Source organism: Poecilia mexicana, unplaced genomic scaffold (assembly GCF_051168715.1).
Source record: "Poecilia mexicana isolate PSO_F unplaced genomic scaffold, ASM5116871v1 scaffold_9, whole genome shotgun sequence".
NCBI lineage: Eukaryota > Metazoa > Chordata > Actinopteri > Cyprinodontiformes > Poeciliidae > Poecilia > Poecilia mexicana.
This window is the reverse complement of record NW_028263378.1, coordinates 26506935-26521240: the sequence shown is the minus strand read 5'-3', so window position 1 is coordinate 26521240 and position 14306 is coordinate 26506935. Positions and strand designations below refer to the sequence as shown.

Genomic DNA, 14306 nt, shown 5'->3' with positions numbered 1-14306 from the left:
TTAAGAGATGGGGTCAATTGGGGTCCGCAAGCTTTTTACCCTGTACACTGTCCAGGGGGTCACATTAACCCTGCATGCACTTTTACAAGTTTTTTTCCTGTGTGGTTTTGAGAACTGACGGTCTGACGGGACAATCGCCAGTTTCCACTCTGTCTGATCTGCTGCGCTCCACCCAAGCATCACGCCAAGATCACAAGAGGGTTAAACACCAAACAGGGCTGGTGTGATTGCACGCAAAGATTCAAAATAATATGGCACAAAAAAATTAATCTGTACTATACATTATTCAGTGCATGACAAACAAGGCCTACACATTCATTATTTCAAAACTCTCCATTTCTCCCGTATACATGTGCAAGTTGCATGGATGGATGGACAGATACATTATTTTCATACCTACCCAGAATTGAAAATGACCTACATTAAAAATCATATTTGTATTTTTTTTTTTTTTTCATTTTTTGTAAAGTAGGAAACCAGACATCAAGTTCAAATCAAAAGGGAGACACAATCAAGCAGAAGCAGAGTGGACAGGACGGAGGCCCGGCTCGTTACGAACAGAAGCACAATGGACAAGGCTTCCCCTCTCTTCACAGCTGAGTGGGCCGGTTTACATATGTTTGAATGAGAAGTGTGAAACAGTCTGCCTCTGAAATCAGTGTGAACTATTTGTTCGTGGACAGCAATTAAAGTCTAAAAAACTTTATTGATGTGAAATATGTTGTATGGAACAGCAGAGACAAAACAAAAACAAAAACAGCAACAAAAAAAAACAAAAAAAAAAAAACAGCAGCATGGTCTGCTCCTTCCCTACAAGGACGGTTTATGGTAATATCACACCTCTACGGAAATCTCATCCCACAGTCCACAGGAGGCTTTCAATCCCGTCTGTCTGCAAATGGTGGGCTGCCACTGCATTCATCCCTGCTTCTCAGATAGATGTTTGTAATTGGAGCTCTAATTTATGATCGGGCCTCAGTGCAGGATAATGATATGGAGCATTGTAATTTGCTGATGCAAATTGTACGTTATAATGGGAAGCCATAAAAGCCTCGGCATCATCTCAGAGACTTGCCAAACACCCTGAGCGTTCATTACAGCCCTCATTAAAACATCCATGTCAGCACTGGGAGCTCTTACAAATGGAAGGAGCATGTAATTGCCGCTTGATTGTGGTATATGTAACATATGATAAAGTGGAATTACCACTTTATTTGTCTACGGTGTCCGTGAAACTTAATGGTGAGAGGGGCCTGCGGTAAACAAATCCTTGGAGCACGCTTTGATTGTTACATTATAGGCCTATTTGTTTAAAGTGGGGCAAATGTGAGTTAGGGGAGAGCGCATCCAGGACAAACTAAGAATCATGATAATCAAGGCTGGGCTTGTGGGGATAAAAGTAATGCTTTTACCCATGAGAGCCCGCATTTCATTTCGACTAACTTTAACATGGGTGATAGCAGGGAGCTTCGTGTGGGAATACATTAACCGGATTTAATATGAGGAAAGGTCATTATTGCTCTTCTTTCTTACCACGAACACAAGCTATCATCATGAATTAGATCTCAGGGCAGTAGAATTAGTATAATCCATGGAAGTCACCTTCAAGAAACCATTTGTATGAGCCATTAGGCCAACGGGATGTAGCGCTCCACAATAACACAAGAGTTACATCCGGCACAACGTTAGCTTCACAAGACAAAATAAGGTTTTGGGAAAACATATAATCTTTTTGTTGTTGTTGTTTTTGTTCAGGCTAAAGGGAAACGCATCATTTGATGGCCTTTAAGTGAACATCGGAGCATCAGAGCAGAGGCGGCGTGGCCTACTATGACAGACTTACTTAAGCCAAAATGTTCACTATGTAAATGTTTCACAAAGCTATCAGATTAGAATTTCATTTTTCCATCTTTACTTGAACTAGATTTCTCACCATACAATGCAAAAATAGAAGATATATATATATATATATATATATATATATATATATATATATATATATATATATATATATATATATATATATATATATATATATATATATATATATATATATATGGTAGAATGTGAATATGTGATGTATATGAATATATACACATATTTTTCAGAGAGTGGTATAACTAATAACTTGTGATTTTGTTCCAGCCATGAGGTCTTTCAACAACTCTTGCATTAAGTAATTTCCTGGCGCTGATTTTGAATTCCTTCATAACAACATAAAAGATTAAGCGTACGGATCCCCAAGCAGCTGAACGTCTCGACCTTTAAGTGTAATTTAAAGCAAAACCAACTGGTAAAAGCAATTAGGAGTTCATTAAGAACGAGCGGACTATGACAGAGTCGTTGTTTTGAGGACGGGTCATCACCGCTTTACAGAGTCGCCTTTTTATTCAAATGACTTCTCCTGGAGTCGCATTTATGCTTGGTGCTGTTTTAATGCATCCCCATTAGAACAAAACCTGAGCTGCACAGCTTAAGATGAAGTTTCCTCTCACAGCTCTGAATGATAGCAGGCCTTTATCATCTGAGCTGTGTGCTCAGCCACTGGGAAAGGATTTTCAACTGCGCCATTCACCCAGGGCCCCAGAAGCCTGCAGCCTTTATCTGCAGACCCGTTGATTGATGTGTTATGGGACCTGCTGTGGTTAACAGCAATTTTTATCTGTTGCTAGCGGCAACAGCTCAGGTCCCTGGTGCGCGAAAGGCAGCGAGGTCCAGGAACTGAAGTCCGACCGCACAGAGGGATAAACAAATAGGGTTTTTTTCTTCTTCTTCTTCTTTTACAGCGGCAGCCCTCTTAGAGAGGCCCCTGACAAGAAGTGCCTCACCCAAAGGCCAGGACAATGTCGGGGCCCAGGCGACTCCTGCTGAGCTCCTGGTTTCCATCTCTAATTTTCACCCTGTGAAAAGTCAGTGGTATAGAGACACCTGCATGTCTCTGGAAATTAAGCAGAGTGAGAAAAAACTGGAAGAGGCATGCGGGAAAAAAAGATGTCAGATGGGAAAAAGACAGAGAGGCACTGAGCAGCGATGCACCGTTAAGAGTTTTGTGGCCGACTGTCATTCTCCATTTGATTTTTTTTTTGCCTTTCTGCTGCAAGCGATTCTTAAATATTTATGTTGGGAGCAGAGGCAACATCATGTCTGAGAGAACGGTTATAGAAAAACAGAGTTTAACAAATATATGAAAAAATGATCACAGAGTTGACATTTTAATCTGCTTTTAGCAGGATTAGCATAACTAGCAAACCTGAAACAGTGGTCCATGTACTAATACCTTAGAGAATGACAATCCTTGTCTTGGCTCTGAGGTTTCCAAAGCCAATATGCTCCCTAACAAGCACAGGTTGATGATCCAGATGAAAATTGCCGGATTCTGTTAGCAGTCTATTTCAGTAACTGCGTTGCCGTTACAAATGTGCACCAAACACTGTCAGCATTCCACTAATGTGGCTGTGAACCGAAACAAAAATCACACGTGAATAAGTTTGTTCATGCGATAAGCCATTAAAAAATATCGAACTACTTCCTGCCACCTTCTTCTTTGTGGTTTGCACCACTGGTTACATCCAGTTGTTGATTATGTGACTCGCATAATGCACAAAAAAGTACTTCCATCTCAGTTTAGGCTAATTTTGATTCAGCCAAGAAAAAAATAAATAACGCCTCATCCTCGCGCAGTGGGAACACTGCAATTTTCCGAAACGGAAAATGAATGTCTTTTCGAAATGTCAAATTGTGCAATCATATGGTCAATAGAAACACAGCGTCTGTCTCCACTTCTGACACAAAGAACAATGAGAAAGTTAAACTTCAGTGACTGCTCAAAAAGAAACTAGAAACACAGAAAATTATCGCTACAAAAACGATACTGTGCAAAATATAAGTTGTATTCAATCGTCTTATGTTCACTGGATGTAACATTTAATCCAATGAATCACTGTTGCTTTGTGCAATGCAGCATCAAAGTTTTATTAGATAATAATAATTGATATAATCCAGTATTTGATTGAGATCTTTAGAAAAAGCCTCATCTGGCAGGGAGCTAAGTGTCTTTTTCTCCACAACAAAGAGGGGTTGTAGGATCCAAATCAGCCTAAACAAGGATGTACACATGACTCTGAGATAGCTCTGTTTAGAGAGTAGACTCATTTAGCGTTAAACGTGATTATGACAAGCCAAACGGGCGTCTGAGAGCCTGAGCGTCGGTGCTCAACCAAAAGCACTTTTTTTACTCCCTGACACCGTGGAGATAAAGCTTCCCAAAACAGACTAGTCAGATTATACTGTCACAGACAAAGCTCTGTGCTTTTATCGTGCGTGAAAACAAGAGCCGCTTCTTGGCCTTGGGTGGTTTCAAAAGATTGGGGGTTGGAGACTTGAGCTTAATCACTTCATCTGAAGGGAAGGAGTGGTGTGTTGTCTTTTAAGCTCAGCTGAAATGCCACCCCACCAAACCCATCTGCCCCCCTGCCCCCCTCTTCAACCCACGAGGTACAATCTGCCCAGCCCACAGGAAGCAACAGGATGGCCAGATCGTTGTAAAGAAATTTTGTGACATTTTCTGCATCTCCTGCAGCACCTACCTCCCAGGTGCAGAGGGAGATGTTGGGGTTCTTAATCTTGAAGCCCCAGAGAGTATGATAAATTGCCTGGAACCTTTGCACATCTCTTCTTGAACAACAAGCAGGTGGAAAGCAAAGGAAACAATGCCCACATGGTTCCCCACTGCTAAGGTTATAATGAAGCCGCCCAAAGCGCTGAGAGAATTGGTTCGGGAAACAATTCCCTATCCAGTTCTCCACAGTGATTGAGACAGTAAGGATAAGTCGAAGCGTAGCTTATCTGCTGTCACTCGGTGCTCCAAAGATTATTTCTAATTCTCATCCGTCTTCAGTCACTTAGCTAAATGTCACCGAACGTCTAGTGATGACACAGAAGCACGAATGCCACGTTATGACAACCTGATATAGTTCAGACATTACTATTGAGAAAAGTTGCTTTTAGTTTTACTGTGACAGAAAAGAACCAAAGCTTACATTGCATCTTAAATTATGAGATATTTATTAGATCCACCAAATGCCCACCTCTGGTCTTTGATTGACTTGCCGGTATTCGTTTTATTCAATTCCAACTTCCCTTGTAAAACCATAACGCAAGAAATAAAAATAAGAGTGGTCATTAATTATTCATGGTACAAGCAGAGAATAAAAATGATGCTCTGTGTGAGTGACAGAGAGCAGTTGCTAGAAAACAGGGTTTTAAAATCATTTTTGAAAAATAGACTAAATGAAAAAAAAATTTAGATTTTAAACCTGTCTTTAGCGTCTTACGCTGCAGATTAGCACAAAGTGGTTAGCATTACCACAACAAACTCAGACTGACTGAAACACTGAAGCCCGGCAAGGCAGAACAAGAGGGAAGCATGAACTCTGCCAAGCAGAGAGACTGTACGGTGGCCTGTAAGAGGCATTCAAAGCCTTGTTACTGCAACACACCAGGTACATTTTTCTCCATTTCCTTCAGCTAGCAAATAATTTTTTTAAGTGGTAAGGATTAAACTAAAACTGATTTTAATAATTACCACACTGCATTTTAGTATTTCTATTTGGTTCATACAGAGGAACCACTCAATATAAAATTGGTCTGTTCCAAAAGGCAATTTTTTAATCTTGTAAATGTATATATGGAAACTTATTTTCTCATTGCCAGTTATGGAAATTAAAATAATTTCTACCTACTAACGACACTCCTGCCAAAATATCTTCAACATGACAGAGCGTCTAACTCTATATTATGGCATTGCTTTAAATATTTTATTATCCTCCAACTTATTTGAAAATAAATAACCAAGGCAACGGACATAATGGAAATGGTTAAGAGGTAGATTTTTGAATGGTCCATTATGACATGATGGTGTGTTCTGAATCCCAGAACATTCTGCACTGGGCCCAAACCCAACAGCAACAAATGTCAGCGATTTCAACCAACAGTTTGAATGCTGGGTGCACTGTGTGCCCAGACTGTAATTACTGCCTGACAAATATAATGTAGCAGGAGCTACATTGGTGAGAGAGGACTAAAATAATAATAATAAAAAATAATAATAATAATACTGTTGCTATAACTACCCCCAGTAGCATAGGGATTATAAAACAATTAATGTAGAAATTAAAAAGATCACTGATAAATTTGCACGGTGTAATGACTATTGGAAAATTTCAAACTTATTATACTGCAAGAGTGGACTTTACGTGAAAATGATATTCATAACCTTTTAAAATAAAATTGCATTTCAGAACTGTTTGAGGCAAACAGAAGCTTTCTTCAACAGTAAAGCTGCAGCATGTCAGTTTAATAAAAACATGTTTTTACCGTAACTACTAAAACTATCACCATGTCATGAGGGTATAATATGAGACAGATAATCTATGACCTCCTCCAGTCTGAAGAATGTACTCCTCCTGGTCAAAAACAACCAGGAGCTTTGGACGTTAAAAGCTCCTGGTTGAACGTTAATCATCCTTGTGTATGTGCTGCTACATGTGCTAATGGTAGAGAGACAACTCACCGTTCCAGGAAAGCCACCATCATCACTGACTATGCTAACTAGCCTTAGCATTTGTAACAGGCTATGTTGTGGTGAACGTAGCAGAGAACAAGAGGGGAGGTGTGAGCATCTTGCACATGAGAGTGACTGATGGCGTTAAGACCCTCCTCCTGGCTCTGACTGGTTGTTTCTGACTGAGTGGTGTATTTTTGCGGTTAGTACTGGGAGAACTGGGAGAAGGCAGAAGTGATTGTGATTTTTACAAATATGTAAAAAAAAAAAAATTATCTTATAATCATATTTTAATAAAGAGAAATTGTGTTTAAAAATAATTAACAAAATCATGAATTTATTTTGCCAGATTGTCAATCTTGAACTGAGATGTTGCGTCATATTAGACATATTTAATCTTCTCTTACTGGTTCGGGTCAGTTAAACAGTCTGCACACACACACATGACTGATTAGTTTTTATTTGCGGGGAGTTAAATCATTAGACCTTGATCAATTTAAAAAGTCACTTATGAGATTACTCATCAATGCTACTGGTGGTCTGTCTTGCTGACACTCCACTTAGATGCACAGCGTTCTTGATTTTTTTCTAACGTTCTGTTCTCTCTCCTATCCCTGTGTTTTTCTTCTTCACTCTCCTCCTCCTCCTCCTCCTCCTCCAGCCTTTCAGCCTCTGCCCTGCAGATCCCTGTAGCTCCTCTGACCCAGCACCCTGAGCCCTCCTTCAAAACCATCATACTGTAAAGCCCGGAGCACTTGCAGATAAGCAGCCCCCAGAAATCAAGCGGACCCTGCAGCCGAGCAGATTGAGTGTCAGAGCTCAGTACCCAGGAGGTGCCTGGAGGCTACAAACACTGCAGATAGCACCATCAGATAGCCGGCGAGGGGGAGCCAGACAACATGAAACTTCCTGGCCTCGTTACTAGACTTTGCTTTGCTTGCACAATTCCCCCCCCTCACCTCAGTCTCCTCCTCCCACTCCACTACCTCCAAGCCAAACTGCACCTCTCTTGCTCCGAATCCCTCCCCTTCGCCTTTCAGATAAAGAGAAGGCCTCGTTCCCTGCCGACTTAAACTGACAGTTCGAGCCAAAGGGCTCTGCCAGCTTTTTTTGGAGGTCTTGTTTGTTTTCATCCTTCTGTGAGTGTGCTGATGCCGGGGAGCAGGAATGTGACATGTTCTATTAAAACAACATAAAAAAAAAGAAAAGAAAAAAAAAAACTCCCTCCCCCCCGATTCCACAGAGATCAATGTTTTTTGAAGTTTGCTTTGTTCGGCGCTTTAACAGTAGCCCTTTGAGGCAGATTAAGGATGACAAACCATTTATAGCTGCTTTGTTTGTTTGGGTGATTGCTTCCGAGCTACAATAACCCGCACCATATGCCGCTCATTTGCAAATAAGGAGCATGTTTTAAATAAAGTACCTCTTATGAGCTCCCTTTTTAGCAAAGGACGTAAAGGACAAGCGCTGTCTTCATTATTCCGAGACTTGACACATCATGGCAACAAACAGTGGAGCGCAGGGTAGCGCTTTACTTTGTCAATGCAAAGGGGGAGGAAAACAAGTGCTTAAACGGGATAAAAATAGGAAGGCGAAAAGATTTGACAAACAATAAAAACAAAGCAACTCCTTTTTTAGGTTAACTATAGAAATGAACCCTAAAACATTTGCCCATTTACAAATGTGTTGTTATATTAAATTGTTCAGATCGTCAAATCAACAAAGATAGCCTGAGTAAATACAAGATGTTTTCAAATGACAATTTCCTCTTATGAAGGAGAAACAAATCCAAATCCTATGCTCTACCAGCCAACCTGGTCCTGTCAAAATATGATTAGTCAGAGGAGCAAAGCAGGATCCTGACTGGGCCTGATCGCTACCATACCAGTACAATAAAAAAAGTACCTTAACAGCATCTGTCCAGCAACATGAAGTTAAAAAAACCACGAGTCATTCTTCTATTTAAGGACATTCAGAATAGAATACCTTTATTAGTCCCTCAGGGAGGAAACTGACGTTTCCGTACAGTCCGTCCAAAAACAACAACAAAAACATAAGATGTGGGCAGACAGGTGCCTGAGGCAGCAAACATGGGAGGCACTGCCCTTTCATTAGATGACAAAATCTAATGAAACAAAATATCTGCAAATGGAGCTAAACGTAGAACAGTGATGAACCTTGAGAGTGGCTGGTCTACCAGAATTACTCCAAGAGAGCATTTCTAACTTATCAAGGAGGCAAGAAAATGAAAAAAAAAACACTGCATGCCTCACTTGTTTGAGTCAAAGTCGATGTTGATGATTCAACAATAAGTAAGATACAGGAGAGTTTCAGGGCTGAAGCCAATGCTAGGGCTGCAATGCTGTTTCAGGACCTGGACAAGTTCTGCTCTCACCCAGAAAATCTTAAAGAACAAGACAGAGGAATCAGTGTGTGACCTTAAGTCAAAGCTGACTTGGATTAGGTAGCAGGTCACCACCAGGTCCCTCAAAAACCAAAAAAACTAAATGTTTTGAAGTGGCCTAGTCAAGAACTAGCAAGTCTACCGATAAATGGCCAAAAAAAACGACATCAATCTGAAAGAGATGCTGTATTATGAACTACGTTACTCTAGATAATGCCCAGGATGAGTTCATAGGTTAGAGGGCAGGCTGGGGTGGATAGTTGTTGTTTAATTCTAAAAAAAAAAAAAATTGCTTTGAATTGAAAACTATTACATTTTTATTTACTCAGGTTATGTTTTATATTAAAACAGTTTTGTTGATCTGAAACATTTGACTGTGACCAGTAAGACAAACCAAAACACAGAGGCAATCCTTCAACATCGTGTTTTATAAGAAAACCCATCGCATGCACTCGTTTTTCACGAATCATTACAAACTTCGAATCCAAATTTTGTTGAAGAATAAAGACTAGATGTAGCTGCCATCCCACACCTTGCCTTATTTAAGGAAAGCAGGATTTATATCATAACGAACATTAAGATGCCCCACTGACTGTTACCGCAGGAAAATATGAAACTCGGTGCCAAATTGCACTGCTGGCGAATGGCGCCGATCAATGCCAATAAAGCAGGGCCCTTTTCGTCAAGGTAGTGCAGGACACCTTCCCACAATTTAATCATTCAGTCAGCCAGAATTAATGTTCCTAATATCATGATTTCTCCATTACTCTATTTAACATAATTAAAATGTCGAGCGCCGGGGCCATAAAGCGAGTCGTTGGAGATTGTAATTCAGCCGTAAAGCCATGAAGCATGAAAATGTCACTTACCGAGTAGCCGCGGCCCGACAGAGAGTGAGCGGAGCTCTGTGGGGAGAGAGAGGAGAACAAGGATGACCTTTGAGGAGCGATTCACTCGCTCACACAGACATGATGAAGCAATGTCGCTTTAATATCAATATTCACGTTAACCTTTCGCCCGCCCTGTCATGTACCCGACACCTGCACACATCACTCCTTTTTCTTCCTGCCTGGACGGAGGAGGAGATCCAGGGGAAACCTGCCACTCAGTCTCTCAGGGATTGTGGGGATGATGTCACACCTGACTGATAAGGATTCACTTTCAAATCAGAAAACCAGCTACATTTGCTCATTTCTGGGGCTCGGCGTCCAAGCTAAATCATATCCAGCAAACTTAGCATTTTATAAATTCAAACACTGTGGCTTTTCCACCACCAGAGGTTAAACAGTAGTGATTTAATGAGACACTAACCATTAGACCAGAAATGAATGCCAGTTGAAGCCCAATAATCCAGTCGGTCAGTGAATGCCCCATACCAAGAGCTAATGGGTCATGGTGACAGCAACACTCTTCGATGTGGATGGTTTGACTAAGGCAAGAGTCAAGTGTTTAAAAATTAAGCCAGAAGAAGCATTGAGATGAAATAAACTACAAAAAAAAAACATTTTTTATTTTCTATTGCTTAAGTGACAAGTTTCATCAAAGGACAACAAAGTAGCCCTGTTTCCAACCTCTGTTGGCTAATAGAGGTTGAATAATTTTGGAAAACTGACAGCTTTTGGAAATTTCAAAGACTATGCTAACGGCTCAGACTGTGATAATCACTAATAAAACATGCAAAGATTATGATTAACTACCAGATCCATTTTGTCATTGGTTTATATTGCAGCAATGTGTTGATTTTACAATTGGGAGCAGATCATTAGCTCCTCCAAAGCTCAAATAATCCCTGAACTATGACCCCAAACCTGAGACGTGTCAAAAAAAAGAGGTTTCATGGATTTATCAGGACAAAAAGAGCAGAGAGAGGAGGAAGTTCAAGCTCTTCCATCGATCACAATGAGCAAAGACCACATCTCCAACTCTCTGCCTGACTTTTTAACTATAAGACCAGACGGAGAGTTAAAGAGGCGTGGCAAAAGCAAATGAGGTGGACTAGCAGCACTGCCAGCAACTGATGGCGTCATCCGGGACATTTTGCTGTGAATCATCGTCTCTGCTGTTCGGACATTGAGCCGTTGACATGTCATGAGGATCATGAGTCAAACAGCGACGGCGACTGACTGCTAACTGCATCACCTGCCACCACAACTCTTTGAAGATGCTTGTATGGCATGAATTGCAACAGTGTTTAATTTCACTTTTTGGGATTAATACAGTATTCTTTTGAATTGAATTTGAACTGAATTAATGTGCGTGTTTGCAAAGGAAAGCTAATCTTCTAAACTTGTAACATTTTTTGAGAACAGCTTTTTTTTTATAATGCTCATTAATGCAAGGCTTAAGTAACTGTAATACTTATGTAAATAGAACTTTAATGCAATTTACCTGATGTCATTATTTTTATCTAATCTTTTTATCATTATTATTATTTCAATCTGTGCTGCCTTTACCCAAGCCAAATCATATTAGATTCCTAAAGCGCTTATTGTATCAAGCATGACGATCTCTTTATGCATTTATGGAAGGGTTTTGGAACGCCGTCAAACTAAGTCTGCAAATTGTTTTTAAACGTAGTTCCCCCAAAATGCTAAGCAAAGCAGGAAGAGGACAAGGGGAGAAAAAAAGCCAGCTTTTGTTCTGTTCTCTGGCTCTCTGTGTGTCACAGCGCAGCACGAATACCAATCTCCAAATCCCTTCCTCCACTTCCACTTTTCACTGCTTTTATTCCTCCGTCTAGATTGGCAATTTCTCCCCCCTGGTCTCTGGAGGGAACTTTTCTGCTAGAGCAATTTCATCCATAGGTCCACCTTCAATCCAAAATGACCTCCCCCACCACACACACACGCACACACGCACGCACGCACACCTCCGCTGCCCCTGCCTCCCTTGTTCTGCACTCTCCCAGTGCCCCTCAACTATTCACCTACACCTGCTCTAGGCATCAGCCCCTCATCAACGCCTGTGTGCCCCTCTGATTCGCAGGACAGCTCCTGTGGCGACGATTACCAAGGAGTCCTGCCGCGAACCGGAAAGCAGGCCCTGTGGGAATCAAAAGGCTATTCCCTCTCTCCTGAGCCTCTCTGCACCCCTCACTGCCACAGCAAGAGAGGAGAGAGCAGGCAACACTGCACAGAAGGCAAAAAAAAAAAAAAGATCTGTAAATACAAAAAAAAAAGACCAAAAAGGAAGGCAGAGTGTGCTCTTATTTCTAGGGATGCATGCCGTTTCGTCAGCTCGAGTCTATATGCTTGCGTTTGCGCGAGAGCATATGCGCATAGGTGGAGGGAAGCCGGAGCCGTTTGGAATTAGCCCGACTATGTAGAGTTCATTCAACTTGGAGCATTCCGAGTAGAAAGAGAGGCTTATTTAAATGATAATGAGGGACAATCCATTGGATTTAGTGCTGGTGAAGGAGGGGAAAAAAAATAAAATAGAGGAGGGAAAAAGGGGGGGATCCATTAAAACGCCAGCGGTTCATAAGCCATAGGGTCGGCATACAGCTAAACACTCTCTCTTTAAAAGCCATTATACATGGCTCTCAATGGATTTCTGCAGCGCTTAGGACTTCAAAAGGATTTAGAACCCGCCCAGGAGAGAGGGGGGAAGGGGCAGGGGACGGTGGCAGACCAAGAGTGTGTGTATGCGCGGTGGTTGCGACGGCTAATGGCGAGAGGGATGGGGCGGATGCTGGCAACATTTAAGGGTTAACTAAACAGCCTTGGAGAACAAAAGTGTTGCTAAATCCAGCCCCTAATCCTCTCCCTATTTCCATGCCCCCCCCACCCTCTTCTCCTCCACTCTCTTGACAATAAAGAAAGAAAGAAAAACATGGCAATGGGAGGGGAGTGTCCAGTCCGTCTTCTTTTAAACCAGAGGATGATTTCTGCCACTGCCGGGGGAAAGCCAATCAGAACAAATCAATGTGTGGATGTGCCACGACTTTCTCCGGCTGAACGGAAACAAAACTGAAGTTGTTGTTTTCGGACCTGAAGAGGAACGATGTAGAGTCAGAAAGCAGCTTCACCGTTACAGCTAGCAACGAGAGATCAGGTCTGAAATCTGGGTGTAGCGATAGAATCAGACCTGAACCTTCAGAAACACATAAAGATGGTTACAAAGTCGGGCGTTTATCTCCTGAAGAACATTTTCAGGTTTAAAGGACTCTTGCCTCAGCAAGACCTAGAGAAACTTTATATTTAGTTGCTCAGAGAATAGACTTAAGTACTTTTGTTAGTCTATAAATCACTGAACAGCTTAGCAACAAAATACTTTAAAGATCTGCTGCTGTTGCATCAACTTTCCATTCCACTGATGTCCAAATAGGGAGAAGCAGCATTCAGATGATGTGGTCCTTTAATTTGAAACAAACTTCCAGAAAACTGCAAAACAGTTGAAACACTGAGTTCCTTTAAATCAAGGCTAAAACACCCACCTGCTTAGCGTTCCCTTTGATTAGCAGTAAATCAAACACTGACCAACATATTTGATGTGTATTTGCTTGGTGATTGGTGAGAAAATGTGATGTTTATTGCTCGTTTCTTGCATTATGTTATCATTTAAAGGACTTCGAATTGCCTTGTTGTTGTAAATATGCCATACGAATAAACTCAACTCGACTTCTAGAACCACGAGGGGGGGGACTGTACGTCTGCCCTCAGCGGTAGAACGATGAGGTTGTCTGTGTGTGTGTGTGTATGTGTGTGTCTGTGTGCGTTTGTTTGTAATACCTTGTGGGGACGATTTTCCTGACATATACTACGTTGTGGGGACCAAAAACCCTGTTTTTGGGTCAGGGGTCAGAGTTAGGGCTAAGGTATGAATTGAGTTTTGGTTAGGGTTAGGGTTAGGTATGTGATGGTTAGGGTTAGGAAAAGGGTAAAGGTAAGGTTTAGGCTGTAGAAATGAATTGAAGTCAATGGAAAGTCCCCACAAAGATAGCAAAACAAACATGTGTGTGTGTGTGTGTGTGTGTGTGTGTGTGTGCGTGTGTGTGTGTGTGTGTGTGTGAGGGTAGGCGTACATGAAGGAACCACTCTGTACTCTGCGCGACACACATGCGGAGGAAGCCACCTCACATTTCCCTAATCCTTCTGCGGCTCAGTGGTGAAGCCCCGCTGCACTGCAGGCACAATTACCTAGTCAAAATAAGCAGATAAAGACCCCCACCATGGCAATGAACAAACAACATCCCCCTGCCTTTTTTTAAAATTTACTTCCCACCCCCTCTTCTACCAAATTGATGCATGACTTTTTTTTTTTCTCTTTTTTCTTTTTTTTTTTTTTACAGGCAAATAGGCGGGCGTGCCATTTGTCTCTCTTTCCTTTGCCGGCAACACA

At 41.5% G+C, this 14306-nt stretch overlaps 1 protein-coding gene across 6 annotated transcripts in view; it reads right to left on the bottom strand.

Annotated features, from left to right (window-relative positions):
- Window positions 1-14306, bottom strand: part of fbrsl1 (fibrosin-like 1) — a 353739-nt gene that overhangs the window by 187068 nt on the left and 152365 nt on the right. For all 6 annotated transcript variants that reach the window (XM_088009073.1, XM_088009069.1, XM_088009072.1 and 3 more), the window contains exon 4: window positions 9836-9871. In XM_088009073.1, the coding sequence (XP_087865199.1) occupies window positions 9836-9871 (36 nt within the window). The remainder of the gene's footprint in view (window positions 1-9835; window positions 9872-14306) is intronic.